The 27,690-nt window shown below is 48.9% G+C and overlaps 1 protein-coding gene across 4 annotated transcripts in view; it reads left to right on the forward strand.

Moving 5' to 3' along the window:
* The window catches only part of LOC146871954 (microtubule-associated protein tau-like), a 1,902,682-nt gene that overhangs the window by 1,499,178 nt on the left and 375,814 nt on the right, over positions 1-27,690 (forward strand). For all 4 annotated transcript variants that reach the window (XM_085652462.1, XM_085652435.1, XM_085652443.1 and 1 more), the window contains one exon: positions 16,805-16,886. In XM_085652462.1, coding sequence (XP_085508588.1) covers positions 16,805-16,886 — 82 coding nt within the window. The remainder of the gene's footprint in view (positions 1-16,804; positions 16,887-27,690) is intronic.

Below are 27,690 nucleotides of genomic sequence, written 5' to 3' on the forward strand. Positions count from 1 at the left end.
TTGAACACATATTGTAAACACGTGTATACGTGTTTAAAGTCTTTACTTAAAAGTGATAAACCATAACACAAGCATTAAACAAGCTTTTACAATGCAAAAATCTCGGCATTGGTAAACTTACAGCTATTACCTTGCTCATAACATTATTTTTGCTTATGTTTTTTTTTTAAATTCATTTTCAAAAACGTACATAGCTATCAACATTACACTGTGCATTAAAAAAATAAATATGTGTAATATTTACCTTATTATTAAAATGTTTTCGTAACACCTACTATTCAACAAAAACTGATTAAAATGCAAAAAAATAATTAAAAATGCTTACTGTTTTTACACATACTTTGCATAATATTTTTTTTAAAAGGGCTTTAATTACGATGTGTATTAATATAACCAAATAATTATTAATGTTATAACAGAAAATGCATGTTTACCAAATAAATTTAAAAACCTATATTCTTAAGATATGCATTATTAAAACAAAAAATTAGCTGCGCAGCTCACACTGATGCACGCCTCACACTGCTGCACGCCTCACACTACTGCACGCCACATACTGCTACACGCCACACACTGCTGCACGCCACACTGCTGCATGTCACTGCACAAAACACACTACTGCATGCCACACACTGCTGCACACCTCACACTACAGCACACCACACAATAATGCACACTCTGCTGCATTACACACTGCTGCACGCCTCACAATGCTGCACCCTTAACTGCTGCACGCCACACACTGCTGCACGCCACACACTGCTGCACACCTTACACTGCTACACGCCTCACACTGCTGCACAACGCACACTGCTGCACATCGCACAATGCTACACAAAACGCTACTGCACAAAACACACTACTGCACACCGCACCCTGATGCACGTCACACACTGCTGCACACTGCTGAAATACTCATTGCTGCATGCTGCACGCTACACACTGCTGCACGCCACACACTGCTGCACGCCACACACTACTACACACCACACAATGTTGCACATCACACACTGCTACACTCCATACACTGCTTTTATGCAAGTTTATGCTACTGACATTGTAAAAGACAATGCCTATTTACAATGCCAATAGCTCAAACTCTATCATTGCGAGACCTATTGCATTGCAAATGCTTGTTCCTTTTTTTGGTGATGGTCACTGCATGAAGTGGAAATATTTGTAAAATGACACACTATGGTGCCGATTCCGATCCTGGAAAAATTTTCCCCGTACGACTCGTATTCGGTCTTTTTACCGTACGAATCGTACAAGTAGCGTACAAACTGCCAAGTACGAGTCGTATGGGGAAAAAGTCCATACGAATCACATTTGGAAAATTTCCCCACACGTCCTCGGGTCGGAAAAAGTGTCCGACACATCCCCGGTCGATTTTACGTACAAATGTGAAAAGTGAAGTCCGAGCGCGCAAGTACGATCCGTCCCGTGCGTCCGATGTTACAACCGTATGGAAAATGCACCGTACGGACCGAACTCCCATAGCAACCATGGAGACATGTGCCCGCATACGCGCCAACCGACCCCCCCCCCCCCATCCCAAGCCCCCCCCGCCCCAGCCCCCGTGAGTACGCGCCGAATCCCCCCAGCCCCTGTGAGTACGCGCCGAACCCCCGTGCATGTACACCCGTGTACGTACGAGTCGTACCCCCCCAGTGCATGTACACCCGTGTACGTATGAGTCGTACCCTCCCGTGTATGTACACCCGTGTACGTACGAGTCGTACCCCCCCGTGCATGTACACCCGTGTACGTACGAGTCGTACCCCCACCTGTGTATGTACGTTGCGTACCCCCAACGCACCGTACATACACGGGTGGGGGTACGACTCGTACGTACACGGGTGTACATACACGGGGAGTACGGTCCGCACGTACACGGGTGTACATACACGGGGGGTTCGGCACGTACTCACGGGGGCTGGGGGGGGTTCGGCGCGTACTCACGGGGGCTGGGGGGCGGGGGGTACGGCGCGTACCGGGCCCCCTAATCTGGTCGTTTCGCGGCATACTTCGCTTTTCCGGCACTTTTTGGGTGCCGTAAAAATATTGCCGTCCGGACTGCTGTCGGTTCGAATCGTACTTCCTGGTTCGTGAAACGCTGCCTGAAAGCGTCCCGACGTCACGTCGGCGCTTTCCCGGATCACATTTGTATGTATATTTTCGTCGGTCGGTGTTTTTTACGATTCGTACGGAAATGGTGTTTCCGTGCGATTCGTACTTGCATGTTTGTAATGTTTTTTCCCCGGGTACGAGTCGGACGGTGAAAACGCTCCGAACGACGGTTCGTACCCGGTTTTTCCAGGATCGTAATCTGCACCTATGTGTGTATTTTAAGGATATCTACAGACACAATTTGGTCTTTATGGCAACCAAGGACTTTATCTGGAGTTTGCCGATGGTATACTCTGTTCGAGGTATATGAGCTGCAGATTACACACTGTGCATAGATCGCCATCTGGTGTTGGGCCCGGATGTTTGCACTTGTTTTTGTCTTAAAGTCTTTGGAAATCACGAGGTATGCGACTCCTCCTTTGAATCATAGTGCGCATGGGCATCGGCTCCATCCACAGATTGTTTTTTTCCGCCATCGGGCTCGGATGTGTTCTCGCGTTCCAGCTTGGAACCGTTAACGGATTCTCTTTCGACGCGCAATCCTTCCCATCTCGACGGTATTGTTTTCGATCGCGTTTCCAACCACACGCGACCCTCCAACTCGAAGTCTTCGATTCTGTTCGTCTACGAAGGCCTTCAGGCCTACCCGGGCCTCATCTCCGGCTCATGGAAAGGACGCCATTTAAAAAGTGTCCTCGATGTGGGTCGAAGATTCTCCACACCGACCTACATGAGTTGTGCAACCTCTGCCTCTCACCGGAGCACAAGGCCAGAGACTGTCCAGCTTGTGCCTCCTTCCGTTCCAAAAAGACCATCCGGGACTGACGAGCTCGAAGAACAATGGCGCACTCGTCCTCTTCGATCCCCGACGACATCTTTCAAGAGTACGTCGATGTTCCAGAGCATGGTCGAGTCGAGGAAGCCATCATCCGCGCCTCCGAAGTAGACGATTCCGACGTTGAAGATATCACTCCAGCTCAAAGGACCATGAGTATAGACGTCGACCCCGACTCACCCACCCCCTCGACACTGTCGAAAAAGGCTTCGGCACCACCTCCACCTTTGGGCCCAGGTGCACGCCGAGACACTGCTTCCCATGCCCCGCCTTCGGGCCCGGTAAAGAAGCCTGCTAAGCCTTTAGGCGACTCGGACTTAAGTCAGCTTACCCTCTGTACCGAAAAGCTCCGGCAACGAAGAAAATGGCGACCTCATCCACGCCGACCACTGCTCCCACATCGAAGCACTCTGCGTCGAAGGCTAGCACCAGTTCTTTGGAACCGACTAAAAGCCGCCCGCCGAAAAACCCCGATACTTCCAAACCGAAGACCTCGGAACCGAAAAAACAGCATCCGGCTCCAACTCATAAGCACACTTCAAAAATACACAGTTCCATGCCTAGAACCGCTACCGAGTCGACGCCCAAAAAACTTACGGCACCGAAGCATCGGTCTCCCACAGATGAACATGACCAGATCCTACCCATAAGACTAATAAAGGATCCTAAGACTAGTCATTTAATGCTCAGTATCAAAAAGAGGCCACTAGAAATGCCTGCGCCCGCACCACCACCAAAGAAGAGACTTTGCCACCTCTCCATTAAGGATTCCTTCTCCTCTTCTTCCTCCTCCTCCTCCTCCTCCTCCCCCACCACACCACTCTCCCACACCATCACCTATCCCAGTAGATGATGATGATGACAACACCTCAGACGATGCAGGGGGAGGTGCGGATGAGCAACCCCTTGGGGACCCTACCCCTACTGGTTCCCCTGACCTGTCCGAGATGTCCCTTACACCCCACAAGATGATATTTATCCCTCCAGGCCTTCCCCCCCCCCCCCAGAGGACAATATCGGGATCAACCAGCTCCTTCAAAGAGCTGCCCAATACCACGGGGTGGCCCTGCATACAGACCCAGTAGAGGAGGATTTTCTTATGGATACCTTTGACACCACACAAAGGTCCACCTCAACACTGCCCATGCTTAAAGGGGTCATTAAGCACACACCAGAGATCTTTAAAGACCCAGTCAGGGCTCGGGTCATCAACCCAAGAATAGAGAAGAAATATAAAGCTGCCCCTACTGACCCAGTATACATTAAGGGCCCCGCACCACTAGACTCCCTAGAAGTCTCTAACGCCAGGAAGAGGGCAAATTCCCAATCGTCAGGTGACGCACCACCACCAGACAAGGAATCCAAACTCCTAGATGCCTCTGGCAAACGCACAGCGTCACAGGCAGCAAATATTTGGCGCATTGCTAACACCCAAGCGCTCCTAGCCAAGTATGACAGGGCACAATATGACGAACTTGAGTCCATAATGCAGCACCTACCTGACAAATACAAAAACAGGGCCAGTGAGCTAACCCACGAGGGTAAGACCATCAATAATACCTCCATTCGCTGTGCTCTAGATGCAGCAGACACCGCCTCAAGGGCTATCGACACCAGTGTCCTTTTGCGCAGGCATGCCTGGTTACGTATATCAGGTTTTAAACCAGAAGTACAGAGTTCTATACTCAATCAACCTTTTGATGAGCAACACTTATTTGGGCCCAACGTAGACGTATCCCTCGAAAAAATGAAGAAGGATACAGACACTGCCATATCTATGGGAGCCTTGCAATCGCAAGCTCCCAGACGATCCTTTTGTCGCTCATCCTTTAGAAGCACCCATCGAGGCTACTCCTCTGATAGCCCCTCCACCTCTTACAAAGCTCCCGCACAATCCACCTTTACTAGAGGTTACCAAAGGGGTGGTTACAGGGGGAATAACAGCAGAGGCAAAAATAACAACTCCCGCTCTGCCTCCACACCTACCCCATGACTTCCCTCCACTTCCACTCCAGTCGGGGGAAGACTCCACCAATTTCTCGCTGCCTGGATAAACATCATTTCAGACAGGTGGATCCACGAAATAATTCAATCAGGCTACTGTCTCGAACTAACATCTACCCCCCCCCCCCCCAAACATCCCACCCAAACACCGTCCAATGTCACAAGAACATCTGTCACTCTTAAAGCAGGAGGTAATCTCCCTCCTACAAAAGAGTGCAATAGAACCAGTTCCCCTACACCAACAAAACAAGGGAGTCTACTCCCTCTATTTTCTCATACCAAAAAAGGACGGATCTCTAAGGCCTATTTTAGACCTCTAAACATATACATACATTCAGACCACTTCCACTGGTCACACTTCAGCAAGTCCTCCCTCTGCTTTCCCAGGGTGACTTCCTTGCTACTCTAGACCTCAAGGACGCCTATTTCCACATTCCCATTCACAGCGCTCACAGAAAATATCTAAGATTCGTAGTGGACGGTCAGCACTATCAATTCAAGGTACTCCTATTCGGAGTCACCACAGCACCAAGAGTGTTCATCAAGTGCCTAGCAGTAGTGGCAGCACATCTAAGAAGACAAAACATACATGTTTGCCCATATCTAGACGACTGGCTTATAAAAGCCAAATCCTACAATCCGTGTGTACAACACACTCACGCCACTATTCAACAACTTCACTAACTGGGATTCACAATAAATCACGCCAAGTCCCAGCTCCAACCGTCCCACACGAACAATACCTCGGTGCCACCATAAACACCTTAACAGCGCTCGCCTATCCCAGTCCCGCCAGGATAGCGAGCATCCAAGCTCTTCTCACCAGATTACAACCGCAACACTCTCTTCCAGCTCGAGTGTTCATGCAACTCATAGGAATGATGGCCTCTTGCATGTTCATAGTGCCTCACGCAAGACTCCAGATGCGTCCTCTCCAAGAGTGCTTAGCACGCCAATGGAACCAGGCTCAAGGTCAGCTAACAGATCTGGTGTTGGTAGACGGTCGTACCCATCGCTCTCTGCAGTGGTGGAACAACAAGAACCTTTCCAAAGGGCGACCGTTCCTCGAGCCAGTTCCTCAAATAGTCATGACAGCGGATGCTTCGCTCTCCGGCTGGGGAGCTCACCTACTACATCACACCATGCAGGGCAGGTGGTCACCTCAACAAAAGTTACTCCACATCAACCATTTGGAGTTACTAGCCATTTTCCTAGCCTTAAAACCATTTAAAAAACATATCAGGCAAGACTGTCTTAGTCCGCACCGACAACATGACAGCCATGTATTACATCCAAAAACAAGGCGGGACACACTCTCTGCAGCTCTCTCAACTTGCACAGAGCATATGGAGGTGGGCTATACCTCAGAACATTTTTCTCCTAGCCCAACATGTCCCAGGAGTCAAACTCAATAGCCGATCTCTTGAGCCATCAAACAGAACAAATCCACGAGTGGGAACTTCATCCACAAGTTCTTCAACCATTTTTTCAGACTGGGCTGCAACCACAGATAGACCTCTTCGCCACCCAACAAAACGCCAAATGCCCAAACTTCGCCGCCAGGTATCCTCACCCATTGTCCAAAGGCAATGCGATATGGATGAACTGGTCAGGCAGATTTGCGTACGCTTTTCCGCCTCTCCCACTCATTCCACTAGTAGTGCGCAAACTACAGCAACACTCATTAACGCTCATCCTAGTTGCTCCAGCGTGGGCCAGACAGCCATGGTACACCACACTGCTGGAACTCTCAGTAGTTCCGCACCAAAAACTACGCCTCTCTCCACGCCTCTTAACCCAGAACCATGGAGAGATCCAACACCCAGACCCAGCTCAACCTAGCGATCTGGCTCCTGAAATCCTAGAATTTGGTTACCTTAACCTTCCCCCTGACTGTATGAACGTCATCAAAGAAGCTAGACGGCCTACCACTAGAGCATGCTATGCAGCCAAGTGGAAAAGATTCGTAGTATACTGCCATAACAACAACACTAATCCCCTAGATGTGTCTATCCAACACATCATAGGCTACTTACTACACCTCCAAAGATGCAACCTAGCTAATACCTCTATCAGATTGCATCTTGCTGCCATAGCAGCATATCAACAAAATAGACAGCACCTCTCACTTTTCAGGGTACCTGCCATAAAGGCCTTTATGGAAGGACTCAAGAGAATAATTCCCCCCAGAGTACCACCTTCCCCTGTGTGGAATTTGAACATCGTTCTCACAAGACTAATGGGGCCTCCATTTGAACCCCTACATAAATGTGAGCTACAATTCTTAACATGGAAAACTGTTTTCCTTGTAGCCATTACTTCTCTACGAAGAGTTAGTGAACTACAAGCACTAACCATTCAAGAACCCTTTCTCCAGATGCATCTTAATAAAGTTGTTCTCCGGACTAATCCTAAATTCCTCCCTAAAGTCATTTCTCCCTTCCACCTCAATCAATCTGTAGAGCTGCTGTATTCTTCTCGCAGCCACAAACAGTCGCAGAAAGAGCTCTTCACACCTTAGATGTCAAAAGAGCACTACTATACTACATAGAAAGAACAAAACCCTTTCGTAAGACCAAACAACTATTCGTGTCTTTCTCACCACCACACAAAGGCAACCCCATATCAAAATCTGGGATAGCTAGGTGGATTGTCAAATGCATACAGATTTGTTATCATAAAGCAAAACGTACATTATCTATTCCTCCTAAAGCCCACTCTACACGAAAGATAGGGGCTTCAATGGCATTTTTAGGCAACATTCCCTTAGATGATATCGGCAGAGCAGCTACATGGCTACACCGCACACATTCACAAAACACTACTGTGTTGATGTGCAAACTAAACAACAGGCTAGTGTGGGCCAAGCTGTACTCAAAACACTATTTCAAACTAGTGCAGCAGGTACTGGTGGTCGCCGCTAGGTGTGGATACTGCTTTACAATCTATGCACAGTGTGTAATCTCCAGCTCATATGCCTCGAACAGAATATGCTACATTCCAGTATGCATCTGTTCTTGGCATGTAGAGCTGCAGTTCTACACACGCCCACCTGCCTCCACGTCTACCTTTATCTGTTACAGTATTATCTTACTTAGGAAAGATGCCCATGTGTATTGTATCTGTTTCTTACTAAGCTCCATCATTTCCCTGCTGGCGAAAAACAATCTGAGGATGGAGTTGATGCCCATGCGCACTATGATCCAAAGGAGGAGTCACATACCTCGTGACTTCCAAAGACTTTCCAAGACAAAAACAAGTGCAAACATCCGGGCCCAACACCAGATGGCGATCTATGCACAGTGTGTAGATCTGCAGTAGGCTCCGAGCTTCCCTCCCTTCCCGGGAGACGGAGCATCCCCTGCCCAGCTTCGTGCATTTTACAAAGCCCTCCACTCCATCTTTGGGCAGCTAGACTCCGCTGGTGCGCCTTCAGGGTTTGTGGACTCGGCTGGGGGTTCTAGGCCTTAAATGCTGGTGGCCTCGGCGCCGCAAGGCCCCCAGGGATCCAGACCTGGATCAGGGTCGGCACCGGTTGCCCTCACGACACTTCCGCCGGCACCGATTTCTCTGACGATGCTGCCGGCGCTGGTTGTGTCCCCGGCCGGCGTCAACCCCGGCCCCCCCCTCGACTTGGACACAGAGCCGGACCGGCATCGACCGGTGACGGTACATTTTGTACCACTGTTCTATCCTGTCATTCCTTTTTACCCTGAGTGGCAGCCATAGGAGGTTGAGGAGGACTGAGAGGGTTCTGTGGACTCTCTGGTAGACCAGCTAGAAGAGCCGGACTGGAGAGAGGAGTTGGGTGATTCCAGTGGTCTGGACACCTCCCTAGACCTTGGTATGCTTTCTCTCCCTACCGTGGCCACGGAGGAGGGAGCCTCCTACGCTGTGGTGTTGCGTAGGGCTGCTAAGGCCATGGGCCTCGAGCTTCCTACGGTGGCAGTCAGGACTAATCTCCTGACTAAGGTGCTTCAGCCTGCATCAGCTTCTTAGGAGACCCTGCTGCCGTTCAACAAGGCCCTCACAGACATCCCTCTGGGCACTTGGTCCAAGCCCAGCACAGGGGCTCCTGTGGATAGGATGATTGCCCAATGCCACCGCCCGCCCCGGGAGACCCACTTTTCCTCTCACAACACCCTACCCCTGAGAGCTTGGTCCAAGCCTCAACATCCAAAGCACACTCCCTACTGCTTTCCCAGATAGGGAATCCAAGAAGCTGGACCATCTTGGGAAGAACATGTTTTCTTCCGCCAGCTTAGGACACCGCATGTCTCTTGGGCCGCTACACCCACTCTGTGTGGGGCACGGTTGCGCAAGGGCTGCCACACTGTACTTTCTCGCGAGGTTGCAGAGGGTAGAGATGCCATTCGATGTGGGCTGCAAACTGCCAACTCGCTAGTTAGAACGATTTCTACGTCAGTAACCTTGAGACGCTACGCCTGGCTGTGGTCCACTGACTTTTCCGGGGATGTCCAATCAACCCTTTTGGACATGCCCTTCGATGGCCGTCTCCTGTTTGGCGACAAGGCAGTCAATGCGCATGAGAGCTCCGGCCAGTCCACCAGTGTCCCCTCTGCATCAGCCTCCAAGTCCTTCCTAGTCCGACCTTTCGGGGCCACCAGTTGCCAGTGGGTGGCAGGATTCACCACCACCTCCCCCACTGGCACAACATCACGTCGGACAGGTGGGTTTTGCAGATAGTCTGAAGGGGCTACTCCCTCCCCTTCGAAACTACCCCTCCCTCCATGCCACCAACGCTCCATCGCATGTCGGAGGATCACTTGGCCCTTCTCCATCAGAAAGTTACGGCTTTCTTGGCCAAAGGAGCCATCGAGTGAGTCCCTGTCCTAGAAGTAGGTTGTGGTTGTTATTCCCACTACTTCCTGGTGCTCGAAAAGGACAAAGGCCTGCGTCCTATCTTGGATCTCAGGGAAGTCAACGGCTTCCTCTGGAAGGACAAGTTCAAAATATTGACATTGGCTCAGGTCTTGTCTGCCCTCGACCCTGGAGACTGAATGGTAGCGTTGAACATGCAGGACGCTTATTTCCACATCCCCGTCCTTCCGGCCCACAGGCGTTGCCTACGGTTCACAGTTGGCCACGAGCATTTTCAATTTACCGTGCTATCCTTTCGCCTTACCAGCGCCCCTTGGGTGTGATGGCCATGGTCGCAGCTCATCTACGCAGATCAGGTGTTCCAGTCTTCCCCTATCTCGACGACTGGCCGTTGAAGACGAGCTTGCCCCAGGCTGTCGTCTCCCACCTCCAGACTACGGCGGACCTCTCTGGGGTTCACTATCAACGTGCCGAAGTCACACCTGATTCCCTCTCAGAAACTCCTTTTCATTGGGGCGGCTCTGGATACAGCGCAGTTTCGGGCTTATCCTCCCAAGCAGCGAGTCCTAGATATTTGAGCTAGGATACCGATGTTTCAGCCTCTATCACGGATTTCGGTGAGAATGACCCTGAAGCTGCTAGGCCCCATGGCCTCCTGCATCCTGCTGGTGGACCATGCCAGGTGGCATATGCAGGCTCTGCAGTGGGACCTGAAGTTCCAGTGAGCGCAGCATCAGGGGAATCTTTCCGATTGCGTCCAGCTCCCGGAGGGCACTGCACACCCTTTGCAGTCGTTGCTAACGAACCAGGATTGGGTCAACGGCAGATCCCTCTCCCTACCCCCATCAGAGTTCACAGTAGTGACAGATGCATCACTCCTGGGGTGTGGGCGGCCACATGGGGGAGGGGGAGATCAGAGTCCTCCGGTCTCTGGCGGTGTCTGGGCTCCACATCAACCTTTTGGAGCTCCGTGCGATTCGTCTTGCACCGCAGGCATTCATTCCTTCTGTTAAAGGAAGAGTAGTGCAGGTGTTCACTGACAACAACACCGCCATGTGGTATTGCAACAAACAGGGCGGGTGGGGTCGTGGAACCTTTGTTAAGAGGCTCTTCACCTTTGGACATGGCTGGAACATCAGGGCATATCCTTAGTGGTTCTCCATCTGGCAGGTTCCCTGAACGCCAGGGGGGACGAACTCAGCCGCTGGTGCATGATGGATCACGAATGGAGTCTTCACTTGGAGGAGGTGCTAGGTCTCTTTCAGCAGTGGGAGAGCCTTTGTTAGATCTATTCGCCACCGAAGAGATGCGCAATGTCAGCAGGTCTGCGCATTGGAATTTCCAAGGCGGCACTTGCTCGGCGACGCTTTTCATCGCGAGTGGAATTGCGGTCTTCTATACGCCTTTCCGCCTATACCACTTCTGCCCAGACTGCTGAAGAAGATCAAGCGCGGCCGGGTCCAAGTCATTCTTGTGGCTCCGGATTGAGCACAAAGAGTCTGGTATCCAGAGCTCTTGAACATGGGCATCGATCCTCCAATCAGACTGCCTCTTCGGGAGGATCTTCTGTCGCAGCAGTAGGGGACGGTTCTCCACCCAAACCTGTCCAGCCTCCACCTCCTTCATTGGAGCTTGAGCGGCGACAGTTGACAGCTTTTGACCTTCCTCCCGAAGTCTGTAACATTATCTTGGCAGCCAGGTGTCCCTCCACCAAAACACTATACGCCTGTAGATGGAACAAATTTGTGGCATGGTGCACAGCAAAGTCTGTGGTCCCCTGTCTGCCCCTCTTTCAGAGGTTCTCCACATCATTCTTTCTTTGGCCCAGCAGGGCTCTGCTCTGGGCACTCTTAAAGGCTATCTTTCGGCCACTTTGGCCTTTCTTCGCCTTTCTGATCAGCCTTCTCTTTTCAAGTCCCCTATTATAAATAGATTTCTTAAGGGCATTACTCACCTTTTTCCTCCTATTCCTTTCGAAGTTCCCCAGTTGGACTTGAATCTTGTCTTCACTTACCTTATGTGTGCTCCTTTCGAGCCACTACATAATTGTCCTCTCAGAATCTTGACTTTAAAGACCGCTTTTCTGGTTCCCATCACCTCTGCTTGCAGGGTGAGTGAGCTTCAGGCTCTATCTTCTAAACCTCCTTTCCTTGCTGTCCATCCAGACAAGGTTGGTCTCCAGACTAGACCTTCTTTTCTTCCCAAAGTGGTTACCTCTTTCCATATAGGACAGATCATCACTTTGTCCAACTTCTTCCTGCCCCCGCATCCTTCCAAGGAGGAGGAGAGACTCCACCGTCTGGATCCAAAATGTTGTGTTATCATTTTATCTGGATTGCACAAAACAATTCTGAGTGGACGATCAGCTTTTTGTTGGCTTTATGGGCGCCAACAAAGGTCTGGCCGTGGAAAAGCGAACCATCTCTCGATGGGTCGTCCTTTGCATTAATATCTGTTATTCCTTGGCGAAAAAGGAGCCTCCGGTAGGGCTGCACGCCCATTCCACCAGGGCGACGGCAGCCACTATTGCCTTGGGATGTGGAGTCACCCTCAGTGACATCTGCCAGGCAGCCACGTGGGAATCACTGCACACTTTCACTAAGCATTATTGCCTGGCTAGTCAAGTCAGGAGAGACTGCTTCTTTGGCCTTTCAGTTCTCCAGGACTTTGGTTAGCAGACCCACCTCCGGGTTGGTATTGCTGGGGTATCTATTCTAAGGTATGGAATCTATAACTGATAGTCTTTCAGATAAACAAGTTACTTACCTTCGGTAGCGATACATCTGTAAGAGACATATATTAGTTATAGATTAATTACCGCCCCACCCATCCTCCCCATTCTGTGAACAGATTTCTAGAGTAAGGGAATCCCTTTCAGGGCATCTAAGTAGATACTGCGATGTCATTCCGGTGATAACGACGAACGCAGAGTCGACTGACGCCACCTACCGACACGCAGGGGTACTGCTAAGAAAAGATTCTCCGGATCCAGTCTGACACTTAGGGGTAGTTCTAAGGTTAGGAATCTATAACTAATATATGTCTCTTACAGATATTTTGTTACCGAAGGTAAGTAACTTGTTCACTGGTCTCTTTATCCCCGAGGGACCTTCCTCAGCCACCTATACGTTACCTTAGACCTGAACGTCTGTCTGGGTGTGAAAGGGTTCCCCTCCATATAGTTCGTGGATGGGAGGGTCTTGCTTAGGTTTCATTATGCCACTGTTTTACAGGAAGTCCCACAATGGTGCGCTTTTTGTCCACCCCCTTACTATTTTTTTCCCGTGGAAGGATTACACCCCTATTACTAGATTTGCAAGTATGGGTATTCCCTACCATGCCTAAATATTTGAATTAGTCCAGTGGATCCCCAAAGGAAGGCAAAGGTAAAGGTCGATAACACCTTACTCTCTATTTGTGGTAGTGTGAGTGAGCAGTAAGGCTTTATCCGAGGGTAGTACTAAGCATTTATTTTACACACTTGGGCAAGGAATCATGTCGCACACTCAAAGACTGAACTCAGACCAATTTGTTTGTATAAAAATATTATTAATCTTTTATTACTAGAAACAAATCATAGGTAGAATTGTACTCTCAAAGGCAAGGTATCACAAATATGCATTTGCCATTAACTCGGATTTGTTACAGGTTTTTAAACTTTGGCAAAACACAGTCAAAATTGGGGAACAACCTTTACAACGCAACTTTTACAACGCACTACCATTACAACGAAACTGTTACAACGCAAATGCATTGACAACGCATGCCATTACAACGCAAGTCTTTACATCGACTTGCACTAAATGGCGTGCTAACATTAAAAATAGTGTAGTTTACTATCCAAACACCTTCCCTACTGTTACGTGGACTGGAGTTAGAATAGTAAATTACACTTTTTTAATGTTAGCACGCCATCTAGTGCAAGTCGATGTAAAGACTTGCGTTGTAAAGACTTGCGTTGTCACTGCATTTGCGTTGTAAAAATTTCATTGTAACAGCATGCGTTGTAAAAGCATGCGTTGTAACATCATACATCCTCAAAATTACTTTATAGTTGCTTTTCTTACTCGGCGAGGTATCCCTAGATACCAAGTTGGTACATTTCCTCGGAGAAAGGAAAGAAGTCAATGCATGTTGTAGTACAATTACAGTTTTGCAGGTTTACTCACGAGACACTTAGTCCGGAAAGAACAAAAAGGAGGTTATAGTCCGTGAGTATGCCTCGGTCAGATGGACACTCGGTTCACACCGCCAGCGGCACAGAGGCTGCCAAGTGCAGGGACCACACGTTAGCCAACGGGCTAAGCGAGGTCATTGGTTTGGAGACTGCAGACGAGGAGCCCACCTAGTTGATGGAACACAAAAAAAACTCCTTGTGTTGAGGTCAGCAGTGAAGGGTCCAATAGCCAGCACAAGAACTACACCGCCAGCGGCACAGAGGCGGCTGAGTGTAAGATGTGGTCATCGGGGATCCCAGGGTTTCTCAGTGGTGATCTTCGGTGTTGGTCCCAGCAGCAGATTCGGTCGGGGATTCCTGGAAGGCGGTCAGTGACCGGGTCGGAGAATGGGGTCTTTGGGAGTTGAAGCCTTGTGGACGCATGTGCTCACAGACGGAGTTGGTCGGGCGGCTGCGGTTGGGCTCCTCGGACTGCTTCGGTCAAAGAGACGGTTGTGGTGTCACCTTTGGTCACGGTTGGAGGGGACCTCCCAGATAATGGCTGCAGGCTTGGGTTACAAGCTTGTGGGGATTCAGGGGTCACCGTAGCTCAGGCTAGGATCGCCGCAGGAACCTCCTTGGGGTGTTTGGCCACTCAGGTTCAGGCTCATGGCGCTGTGTGGTGGGGGACTCACGGAGTCGGACACAGTCCGAGTCGGTTGGTCTTGAGCAAGTCTGGTGCTCACAGAAGACAAAGACTTTGGTTTGCAAAGGCAGGGAAGGTCCTCCGAGTTCTTGAGGGCTGCTGGCTGCACGACACACCAGGTTTTTGCTGGTGGAGTCCGAGGTCGGGACAGACCAGTAGGGCTGGGGCCAAGTCAGTTAGTGTCCTCCTCTTTGTCTCTCAGCATGGCTGTTCGGTCCTTCTTCTTGTTTCTTCTGTTTGGCTCTGGTCTGCTGAGGCAAGGTTCAGGTTTGCCCCTGAATACTAGATTTAGGGGTGTTACAGTTGGGTAGATGTCGGCCCAATGGGTCCCTTCCTTGGGGTGGGTACACCCCCTACCCTCACGAGGGAGGGGGGCATAAGCCTCCCTCTGGTAGTCTAGGTACCCCCATTTGCAAGATGGAGGGGACTGATTTGTGCTTCACCTCACCTCCCCCACCTGAGGGGTGGGGTTGGCAAATGTGGGCACACCTCTCCTCCTAACTTGGTTTTCCTGGCGATTCTCCCACCCAAGGTGGGGGCCAGTTGCTGGAAGCAGCAAATGGCTTGGATAGCTCACAAAGGCAGCGAGCCTTTGAAGCTTCCCCTTCGTGGTTCCTGCCCATCCTGGGAAGGAGGTTTGGCACCTCGCCCCAGTATGTGCTTTGTTTCAGGACCCCGAGGGTGGTAGGCTCTTGACCCTGGAGTCCAGAAATCTGTCTGGTGGTGGCAGCTGGCGAATAGCCCCTCAGCCAAAACACTAGTGTGAGGTCGTTTTTCAGGGGGCATCTCTAAGATGCCCTCTGCATGCATTTTTTTATTAAATCCCACACTGGTACTAGTGTGGGCATTACTTCACTTCCAATGTCTAAGAATGGACTTAGACACTGTAGGGGTACAGGGCTCATGCACCTGTACCCTCACCAGTGGTATACTGCCCCCAACTAGAGGGGTGGCTTACCTATGCCTGGGCAGTGCTTTGTAGGCATGGCATACAGGGATGTGTCGACTCTTCACTTTGTTCTGCACCAAAACACGCAGCCTCCAATGGCAGTGTGTGTGTGTGTAAAGTTACAGGGCCTCTAAGGGTGGCACAATAAGTATGTAGTCCATAGAGATCTTTCCTGGTCCCAGTGCCCTTGGCACCTACGGTACCTTTTACAAGGGACTTACATGTGTCCAGAGAATTGCCAATTGGGTTTTGCAACGGTACAGTTTAGGGAAAGAACATAGGTCCTGGGTACCTGGTTGGCAGGAACCCGGGGCACACTTAGTCAAAGTACATCAACATTGAGCAAGCAGTGGGGGGCAACCATGCAAAAAGGGGCCCTTTCCTACAAGGGATTGTTGACCTTACGAGTTACCTTTTATGCAATTAATTTAAGCTATGCAAACACTACGTGGCCAGGGCCTTTATGAACATCCTCTTCACAAAACATGGTGAATTTGAAGGTAAGGGAGCTTCATAGATAGGTTTAATGAGCATCCTAATCATCGCTATCCCATATAATAAATTAAATGAAAATATTAAAGTAATTGATTGGAACGACTGACCCCCGTCAGAGACTATAGGAAACAATCACATGTAAGAAATACTTTAAATTGTCACAGGAAACTTCTACCATTTCAGAATTACTTTGGCACATTCCGAAAGTGAAAATTGAATTTCTTATTGTGTGCGCATAATGAACTTCTCAATCAATATTGCAGTCTTTGAATGGTCCCAGGACTATGCACTTCGAGAACTGTAATTTCACTTGCTGTTTTCATTTCGTTGTACCTTGTTTATTTGTGTTGTTTCAGTATATTTGGACATAGTCTTTAAGTTTTACAACCAGACAGGTATTTCACTTTTTTCTTTACAATACATTTAACAAATTATTTTTTAACCCTTTTATATAAAGCTCTTACGCCTCCTTCCTTCCCCCTATCATTGCTATGCATGCTGACGTGTAGTTTCGATTTACTTCATTTTGGTGACATGTTCTCTTGAACAAATTTGTAGTTTTACTGGGGATACACGCTTCTGCTTGGTTGCATTCTGGTTTCAATAGTAGAACGTGATGACATAAGCTCTGATTTGTCTTTTTCATCATTAGAAAAGAATATAATTGTGTTTATGTGCCATGTGCAGGTACAGATTGTCCACAAGCCGGTGGATCTCAGCCACGTGACTTCCAAATGTGGTTCCATGGGCAACATTCACCACAAGCCAGGTAATTTTATTAACCACATAATTGTGTCAGTGCATGTTCAATAAAAAAGTATTTCCAGGAGTGTTTGTTGTAGGCTATCAAATGCATAGCCGGCTACCCATGCAGGTAAGTGCTTCAGCACCCCTCAAATGGTTAGTAAGCGCAATATTAATGTTACAATGCAAAACTGCTCCAGATGAGAAGGGTTTCACAGTCATTACAAAGCAGTACACTTCAGAGGCTAGTCATACAAAAAATGACTTTCCACTTCCATTCCTGAACAACCACCAAAACATCAAGGGCCTAATTTATATGTTGGCCGAGAGGGAAGCCTCAAATGCGATGGCATTCTCTTTCTGCCGTGACAGAGGTTCCTGCAAGTGCTTTAGAAGGCAGTTGGTACCTCCCTCGGGGCGCTGGAGTAATTTGCTCCGTCGCTCTAGCGGAGAAATGGGCCTAAATATAAATCAGGATATAAGCTCGGTATACCCATTCACATCTTGTCTTTACATAGATTTGGAATAAAGTCATGTACTCGAGAGATGACAATATCAATTGGAAATGCATCATCAAACACTAATTAGCACTGTTGCTCACATTAAAAAAAAAAAAAAAAAAATTCTTCTCCAACTGGTTATAAATACCTTCACCACAGAGAGAACCGGAACATCCCTTCCAACTCAAATGCTGTTTATTTTAAATTCTGACAATGGAGCTTTCCTTCACTATTACACTGGGCTCATCCTCCACCAGAGCATCAGCAACTGTCCATGCCAGTTCCTGTTTTTAGGTCAAGCCTAACAGCACGCATGCGCTACTCTGCGAGGCATGCTGTGTTTACTACTATGAGCTCTAGCCACGCCCTCTCTGCTGTTTGGTTAAAGTATGTGTCCTTCAGAAAAGATTGTTTCTATATGGTTCCTTAGCGTTATATTTCCTACCTTCTTCAATCAATCAATCAGGGGTTTAAAAAGCGAGCTACTCACCCGCGAGGGTCTCAAGGCGCTGCGGGGGGGGGGGGCAGCTCCGTATCAGGCAAAAAGACAGGTCTTGAGGTTTTTCCTGAAGGTGTACAGAGTGGGGGAGCGTCTGAAGTTGACTGGGAGCTCGTTCCAGGTCTTTGCTGCGACGTAGGAGAAGGCTCTACCGCCTGCTCTGGTTCTGCGGATGTGTGGGGTTTCTGCCAGGGCGAAGTCGGCGGAGGCGAGTTCCTTTTAGGTATGTGGAAGGAGACTCTTTCGTTAAGGTATTTGGGTCCAATGTTGTGGAGGGATTTGTAGGCGTGGGTGAGTAGCTTGAAGGTTTCTCTTCTCGATGGGGAGCCAGTGGAGGTCTCATTGGTGTGGGGTCATGTGCTTGTGTCGTGGGGTTCCGAGGACGAGTCTGGCTGCGGTGTTCTGGATGGCTTGGAGCTTGTGTAGCAGGGTTTGGTTGATTTCGGCATAGAGGGTGTTACCGTAGTCCAGTCTGCTAGGTACGAGAGCGTGGGTGACAGTCTTTCTGCATTCGTGGGGGATCCACTTGAAGGTCTTGCGGAGGATGCGGAGGGAGTTGAAGCAGATCTAGGCGACAGCGTTTATCTGGCGGGTCATGGTGAGGGAGGAGTCTAGAATGATGCTGAGGTTCTGGGCGTGGTCCGTCAGGGTGGGTGGGTTTTCGAGGGCAGGGGGCTACCAGGAGCTGTCCCACGCTGTGGGAGAGGGACCAAGGACGAGGACCCCGGTCTTCTCTGAGTTCAGTTTTAGGCAGCTGTTGCTCATCCAGGCTGCGACGTCTTTCATTCCTTCTTGAAAGCTGAGTCTGTCTTCTGGTTTCTTCGTGTGAGAGTGGATGAGCTGGGTGTCGTCGACATAAGATACTATGCTGAGCCCGTGCTGTCTGACGATGGCTGCGAGGGGGGCCATGTAGATGTTGAAAAGCGTGGGTATGAGCGAGGATCCTTGGGGTACTTCGCAGTTGATCTCTGTGGGTTCGGAGAGGAAGGGTGGAAGTCTGATCCTTTGGATTCTGCTGGTGAGGAAGGAGCAGATCCAGTCAATGGCAGTTCCCCATATGCCAGCGTTATGGAGTCTGGCTGCGAGAGTGCGGTGGGAGACGGTGTCGAAGGCTGCGGAGAGGTCTAGTAGGATGAGGGCCGCAGTGTGGCCCTGGTCGAGTAGCATGCAGATGTCATCGGTGCCGGCGAGGAGGGTGGTTTCGGTGCTGTGGAATCCAGACTGGGAGGAGTCCTGGATGGCGTTCTCTTCGATAAAGGTGGTCAGCTGGGCGTTGATGAATCTCTCGGTGACTTTGGCTGCGAAGGGAAGGAGGGAGATGGGCCGGTAGTTTTTCAGGTCCGTCGGTTCGGCCAAGGGGTTCTTGAGGAGGGGCTTGACTTCTGCCTGTTTCCAGTTGTCGGGGAAGATGCCTAATTCGAGGAAGGCGTTGATGGTCCGGCCTAGTTCAGGAGCTATGGCGGTGGCGACTCTGTGGTAGATGTGGGGTGGGCAGGGGTACATGGGGGCTCCTGAGTTGGTGTTCTTAATGGTCTTGGTGGTGTCTTCGGTGGTAGCAGGTTTCCAGGTGGTGATGGTCAGCTGGTTGTCGATGGTGGAGAGGGGGGTGGTGTCCGGAGTCTGTTTGCTGAAGTTGTCATAGAGGGCCTTGATTTCCAGGTGGAAGTAGGAGCTGAGTTTGTTGCAGAGGTCCTGGGATGGAGCGATGTCCATGGCTTCGTTGGGGGGTTTGGTGAACTGCTGTATGACGTTGAAGAGTTCTTTTGCGTTACTTGCGTTAGAGTGGATTTTGTTCATGATGAAGGTCCTCTTGGTGGCTCTTATGCGCTGGTGGTATTCTTTCACGGCGTTCCTGTAGTTGTTCAGGTCTACGGTGGCTTTCTTGTTCCGCCAGAATTTCTCGAGTAGCCTGCAGGAGCGTCTGGCTTCTTGGAGGTCGGTGGTGAACCAGGTGGCCTTCAGGTGACGTTGATTGACGGGGTGGCAGAGGGGTGCGAGCTTGTCAGCGCAGCTGGAGATCCATCGGTGTAGTTTTTTGTCTGCAGACTTGGCGTCAGTCTTGGCGGAGGGGGGGTCGTGGAGGAGGGTGGAGTTGAGGTAATCCTCTGTGATCTTGCTCCAGTTCCTTCGGGCCGGACGCGGGGCGGGTTTGGGTGCGATGGTGGTGTTGAAGGTGAAGTGTACGAAGTGGTGGTCTGTCCAAAGGGGCTGCGTGGTGTGGCTGAAGTGGATGTTTGTCCCTCCTGCGAAGATGGGGTTGAGGGTGTGTCCGGCTCTGTGGGTGGGGGTGGTGACCAGCTGCTTCAGTCCGAGGTTGGCGAGGTTGTTAAGGAGGGTGGTGGAGTCGGGGTCGCTGCAGTTTTCGAAGTGGGAGTTCAGGTCTCTGGTGAGGATGTAGTCCGTGGAGGCGATGGCGTGGGGTTCTTGTGTCTTGCTCCTCCCCTGGAGTATTGGCCTATTACTTCTATCTTCGCTCTGTGGTGCTTTTCCCTTTGTGTTTGCGCACTTGTTTTTTAATGGTGGTAGAGTCCACGTGCACACGGCTTGATTTGTTTGCCTTGTTTTTATTTAGGTGCCTTTGTGGGCTTTCCCACTTCACGGACGACGCGCTTCATGTTTTGGAGGCATTTACATTTTGTAAACAGTAGCAACTACAACACTTGTTTGCCTTTCGATAATTGTATACATACGTGCAATTACATAATTTCCAGTTGTTTATTGCTTGAGCCCTGTCCCACTTAGTTTTGTTTCTCAACCCCATACCGCTTTCTTTTGTTGCTCAACCCCCGGGTCTGCTTTGTTTGTTTAATTAGTCCTGCGTCGCTATTACTTACACCGGGGCACTCTCCCTTCCCTCCTTCCAGGAAGGCACAAGATGCTGCTGAAACATGCGATGACGTTGTTTCCAGTTTATTTCTTGAGCCCCGTCCCTCTTTGTTTTTTTTAGGTCTCGCCTGACCCAGTGCATGCGCTGGTCTGGCGAGACTTATTGAGAGGGCTCCAAAAAGTGCTACCAGGCCAGCCTAGAGCTACAGTGCATGTGCGCGGGCGGGCGGGCGCGCGCACCGCGCTTTACCGCGATTACTTTCACTTTTGCGGCCGCATGGCCGCTTTGATGTTTGATCGCGATTGCGATCACTTTCACTCTCGCTTTTGGGACCTTATAAGTATTTAGTTATGTAACTGTTGCATGGCTAAACACTTATAAGGTCCCAAAGGCGAGACCTATTGGCTATGCCAATGCTTGTTCTCGTTTTGCAGTTGTAGGCACACTCTCTAGCCTCACGGTAACTGCATGTAACCATGGAGAAAGGGCTATCATGCAGCCGATCTCTGGGTTTGCATGGGTAAATAGAGCGCCATCTTTGAATTACTTAATTCATATTTTCAGAGCACTAAATGCAGAGAACATTGCCAGAGCAAACCAAGGCTAGGTAAGCAAATAATACCGGTCTTTAAACTTTTTTGTCTCTTACTCCATTTGTCATGGTCACACAAGCAGATAACTTATTTTTTGAATTACCTAATGCGGGTTCCCGCCACACGTAGAAAGAACTATCATGCTGCCGGTCTCTGGGTTTGCATGGGTAAATAGAGCGCCATCTTTGAATTACTTCATTCTTATTTTCAGAGGACTAAATGCAGAGAACGTTACCAGAGCAAACCAAGGTTAGGTAAGCAAATACTTCCGGTCTTTAAAAAATGTTGTCTCTTACTCCATCTGTCATGGTCACACAAGTAGATAACTTATTTTTTGAATGACCTAATGCAGGTTCCCGCTACACATCTTCCTTAGCTTCCCAGGCAGGGAGTACAATCTCGCTTCATACCCCAGCTCATGCCTGTATTTCTATGGTCCAGTTTCCTACATGAAGGATCAGCAGGCTTTCCCCGCCCCCTAAACTATTTTGTGTAAAATCTAAATGTCCTGCAAACCAACACATCTAATGCGTAAAGTCACCATTTCAAACACCTTAACTTTGTTATTGTTTTAATCAGTGGTCGAAGTGGGGGGAAAAAAGTAGGGGAACTGTGGGCAGAGACTCAGAGGGCGGGATTAACCCGAGAATTGGATCAGTGGGCGGAGTCAGGTGTGGCTAGAATGCACAAAACATCCCACTCTTCTGTATTTGTTTGGCATTTCACTAACCAGTTACAGCTTATTATGTTATTTAATTCAACCAATGGATACACATAATTATTTAAGGTTTATTAAGAGTTATTGACTTTAAAATACATTCATAAAGCGGGACATATTTCCAATCACAGAATGTCCCAAATATGCTTAAAAGTGGAAGCACATGACATTTGTCTCCGAGCCATGGAGTTTCTGTCATCAGCACTTCTCCCTTTTTCCACAAGAGCTGTTCAAACATGAATGGCAAAATATCTTAGTTTGCAAATGTTTTCCACATAATTATGGCCCTGCCGTATTTGCCACATCATATATCACCTGCTGCACAATTTGACTATTTTAACTAAAAAATTGTTTGTAGCTCAAACGGATCAAAAGTTACAAAAAAATTGACATGTTGCTGCGAAGTGGACAGTCCTTCACAAAGGTTGACTGATCACCTTTCTCACTGCTGTATGTGTATGTTACACTGGTACTAATACTTTCCAGAGACTGTTAGCGTGTGTAAAATGTAAAAATAATAAAGTATCAGAAAATATACTGCATTACGCTGCAGCCTTTTTTTTGCTGCATAATTCAGTCAACACTGCTGCATAATTTTGTCCTCCTTTGCTGCATAATTCCATTGACCTCCAAAGCAGGCAGCACATGTTAAAAGTGCTTTACATAAGACAAAGGACTACATGGTGTAGGAGCCACATGACCACCATACTAGAAGGTAATACAGTTTAATAGTGATTGGTCTGGAGAAACATAAACTGAGAATTTAAACGTAATACCATGGTTGGGGTTCTCTTTAATAATCAGAATTTATTTCCATCTGAATGAACACCTTTTGCAACATTAGGATAATCAAAGACGGGGGGGAAAAACCATAACACTCTCATTTTTACCTTGCAGTGTGCATGCGGCTCTTAGATGACAGTTAATAGCTCACTGTTCTATGTTAGGATTTTAACTTATAAACTGCAAGTAATAAAAGGATCTCTTTTGTGAGAAGTTGGCCTGGTATATGCTGTCCACTAATTAAAGTGGGCACCTTGTACCAGTCCAAACTACCCTTATTGATGATTAGGTTAAAGACAACCTTTATTGAAAGCTATCCTAGTGGTAGCTATGGAGAGCAGCCTTCAGGCTAAGTTTTGAAGGAATGTAAAGCCGCTTGGTTTACCAGATTATAACCTCCTGAATGACCAGATGAAAGGAGAACCACACAAGGTGTATATATGTATAAAATATATGTATTTATTACTAAACACTCTCTACTAACCTTTTTATGAGATTAGAGAACAAGGTACACAATATTAAAGCACTAGAACGACAGTAAATACTACAATACACAGTGGGCCCCAGGGGGAGACCAAACCATATATTAAGAAAGTGGTATAACAACCCCGACTTGACTAGACACAGTGCCTAGAGCACGTAGAATCGCTGGGACCCCAAGGAACCACCCAAGGTAGTGACACAGGGGACCCAGGGGATACGTGTGCAGTGTGAGAACACAGCCGCGAGCTCCGTACAATCCTTTGGGAAAGTCGCGGTTGGAATTTTAAAGCTTAAGGACACTTAGGAGAGGACTTGGCGCAAACCCTTTCAAACTTAGAAGGTTCTAAGGCCAGCACCCATGTGAGCACCGGAGTACTCGTGTTACCTAACCCAGGGAAGCCGGGTGCATAGGTGTCAAATGGTGTTGGGAATCTTCGTTGTTTTCAATGGCGTGATGCTGCAAAGTGCTGCTGCCGTGAAGAGGAAAAGTGTCCGGTGTGATCCAAGCCTGGATCAGAGCTGAGAAGAACCTGAAAGCAAAGGGGACAGAGTCTGGGTCACTTGCCAGTGACCAGGGGCACGATAGGCGAATGCCCACCGATGTCGGGTGCTTCAGGTGAGATGAGGTGAAGCTTGACTCTGCAGCCACGGGGACCAGGAGACGTCGACGATGACCAAAGTCCGCTGGCAAGCTGTCCCACGAAGGATGTCGAGTGCTGGGGGGTCGATGTCCGGATTGGAGACCATCAAGCCTTGGCAACTGCAACCCACGCGGTCAGAGAAAAGATGCTTCGGTGTGGACCAGAAAGGTCCTGTGGACTCCCCCAAGCGATGGAGAGTCAGGGCATGTCTGGAGCAACTAGGAAAGCCCACTGAAAGTTAAAGTACCCTTCTCAGGGACCCACAGTTCGACGGACCAGGGATTGCGAAGGGACCTCGAGAGGAATCACTAAATACCAGCCCACGGAACACTCGTGGAGTGTAGGCAAGTTATCTTCAGTGGAATCACTGCTCGGAGTCTGGACTACAAGTAGCCCAAAGCACAGCCTCTGGGATCGCCAAAAAGCATATGCTGCTGCAAATGTGCACGGTCTCCAGGGGTTCGGGTTGCACTGTCCCCACAAGGGCTGCGGGTCTCAGGTTTGCTGAGAGCACTGGTCGGCCTCGGGGAAGCTTAGGAACCCACCTCCTGTGTTGCAAAATCTTCATAGTCCATCAGGAGCTGCGTAGATGCAAACCGGTCAGATTCGTCTTTGGTGCCTGCCTTGCAGGGGAGTAACTCCTTTACTCCAAGGGAGATTCTTCGATCATCCAACGTAGTGTAGATAGTTGAAGTACTTGGTTTCTGTAGCAGAGTTTCGTCCAGGTAAATCTAAAGTCCTGTAGCCAGGGGTTCCTACTTTATACCCAAGGAAGGGGTGGGACAAACTCTGGGGACCCACCTATGGGAGGGTCAGGACAGAGGGGTGGCTACACCCATGTCCTTTGTCCAGTTTCGTGCCAGTCCTGGGGCTGATAGCCCCTGTAACCGGTTTGAGCTGGACTATACACAGGGACACCAAATGTTCCCCCAGTGCAGACATCAAAGCACTCTGAGTGCACCCAGCCAGCCCCAATACACTAAAGCCTGTCTGGGAGGTGGTCACACCTCCCTGTGACTGGAACCCCTATTGTCCAGCCGTCCCCTGCAGGAGTTTCATCCAGCAGCAGGAGGGTAGACTCGTGTCTGTGGCTGGCAGCATCCATTTTGTGATGCCAGGGTCTGTAAAGCTGGTACCGGGTGTACCGGTGCTGTCATATTTCTCCCTCTAGTAGGGTGGAATCATACCTCCCACACCAGTTACTGGTGTGAAGGTATGATTCCAAGGTGTTTGACACCAAACACAACATGTTTCCATGCAGCCGTTTTAAAGTTGGCATTTACCGCGAGGTTATAATGCACTTTAGAGTATATGGTTGGCTGCAAACAACCCCGGAATAGAGGTTCCGAAAGCTGCAGAGGGGCTCTGCTTATGCATGGGCACCCTCTCACATAAAACCCAGCACTCTGCCTTCAGGATTGATAAGGCCTGCCATAGGGGTGACTGATTTATATGTGCAGTGATATGGATAGATATAGTGAACCTATATCTAAGTAAGGGGTGCATACACCACCTTACACAGGCTGCTGTAGCAGACCTGTTGTGTCATTTTGAATGGTCTCCCAGGGGTGGCATAATACATGCTGCAGCCCCTGAGAGGCCTCTGGGGTACCTATGCCCTGGGTATATAGTATACCATATACTAGGGACTTATTAGGGTACCCCAGAATCCAATCTGAAGTGTACCTAAAGCACATGCAATCAATTTAGAGAGAAAGCAGCTAGGGTGGGGTCCTGGATAGCAGGATCCCAGCCAGACTAAGTCGAAAACAGTGAAACATCAGCAAAAAGTGGGGGTAACTATAAGAAGCAGATCCTACTCTCCTACATCTCTGACAAAAGCAGTGACTCACTGACCTATTTACATTCTGTACACTTTGTGATCTGCATGGTACATGTTCTTTGCAGCAGGCACATTAACCGTCTGCGCTACCTTTCCATGAGTCAAGACTTCCCGTAGAGAAAACTCTGATCTATTTCTAGGAAGAACATTAATCACCTGAGTTATCTTGACATTTTTATTGTTGCCGAAAATTGCTTGAGGTTAGGAAATAGGCAGCAAGTGCTTTTAGAACCATAATATACTTGCAAACATAATGCCCCCACTCAAAGTCCGCGCCCATTGCGAACACACCGGTCGCACCGCCCTAGAGCCGGCCCTTCTCAAGGATGCTGTGACCTCAGTGACAGAGTCACTGTCCCTCTGTCCCTCTATGGTTTGCTGCTTTGTAGGCCTGCATGCAAGACTGGAGGTGAACTTCAGTATAGATTGTAGTGGACAGGCCTTCAAGGTTAACCCACACTTGCCACCATTAGGGTCCACCTACTGGTGCTAAGACACCCAGGCTTTTAACGGCTTGCGGGGCCTTCTAAGGTCTAGCATGGCAATGTGCTCCCTCAGGAGAGTGGTCTGGGGGGACTGGCCATGAAGGCTGCACCTGGTTCACTAGTTCCAAATTCGGCAGCTCTGAACATAGTGCCACATCCTCTCCCCCACTGAACACCATACTCGCACTGCCTTCAACTACAACCCAATTATGCCCCGCTATAAACACCTGGATGCAACTCAATTCAAATTACGCACTAGACAAGAGCAATATGCTGCCTAAAAAAAGTACCAACATCCTGGAAAAAGCAAAGTAAACCATGTGAAATGTAAGCAGGAACAACATGGTTACCAATCCACCCATTAACCAGGTACTGCAGTACCACCAGGAATGGTGCACGTCCCCACCCGGGGAAAACAATGCTGCTCAAAGAAAGACAAGAAAGCATAAGTAGCGCTTCACTGGCAAGAATGCATAAGTAGCGCTTCACTGGCAATCTCTGTAAAGTAGCGCTAATGTGTTTGGTGTGAATAAAATCAATCTGGTCGCTTTGCGATCTCTTGACTTGCTTTATTTCGCTTTTTTATTTATTTTTCATAGTTTGAACCTTCTATTCCCAAAGCGCACTGTGAAAACAAAAATGTAAAAACAAGACAACAAATGTGTTTTTTCTGGGTTTGGATCCATTTCGCAGGGGAACAAATAAACGAAAGGAGGAAAGAAAGGGTGAGAACCGTTTCTTGAAGTCACGGTTTTCTGTAAGTGAGGAAGAGTGAGACAGAGAGGGAATAAGAGAAGGAAAGAGAGGGGGTCAGCTGAAAGGGGCAGAGCAGGGGAAGTGGACACTGTCACTGGCAAGAAGGAAAAGAGCCCTTTTCCTGCTCTGCCTGCTACGCCCGTTCCCCAACGGCCGAGAACGCCGAGCCTTCTTTGCAGGCCTTGGCTATTTCTGCCGTCGTGGGACGAATGTTTAAAATAAACAAAGTAGGGGAACAAATCTACTGAAAAAAGAAGTAGGGGCACTCCGTGCCCTGCCGATCCCGCCCTTCGACCACTGGTTTTAATCGGTTCTTAATTTAAAATTCGAATGCATTAATTTAAATGATTGTATTTTTTTTATCATTCTTTGTACTATTCGAGAAGATGGATTCGATATGAAAACTCTGCAGTAGGTCTGTACAAGAAGGTGCGGTGACCTCCCTTACCCCTCCTATAAACCGCTGTAACCCAGGCTTGGCATTTTATGCATCCACGCTTGTTTTTTAATGGTGCATTTTCAGTGATATGACCATGGAAGGCCCTGGTTTTATATTAAAAACATAGTTTTGGACAATACCATTAACCGCTGATAGGCAGTATTTCTCTCCATGTGTTCCCATACCCAGCGTGTTCTGCAGTTTGGTGCTTACTTACTCTCTGCCCCGTATCTAATGCTCAAACTCTTGTGCCACCTTCTGC

This window comes from Triturus cristatus, chromosome 1_1 (genome assembly GCF_964204655.1).
Source record: "Triturus cristatus chromosome 1_1, aTriCri1.1, whole genome shotgun sequence".
Lineage (NCBI taxonomy): Eukaryota > Metazoa > Chordata > Amphibia > Caudata > Salamandridae > Triturus > Triturus cristatus.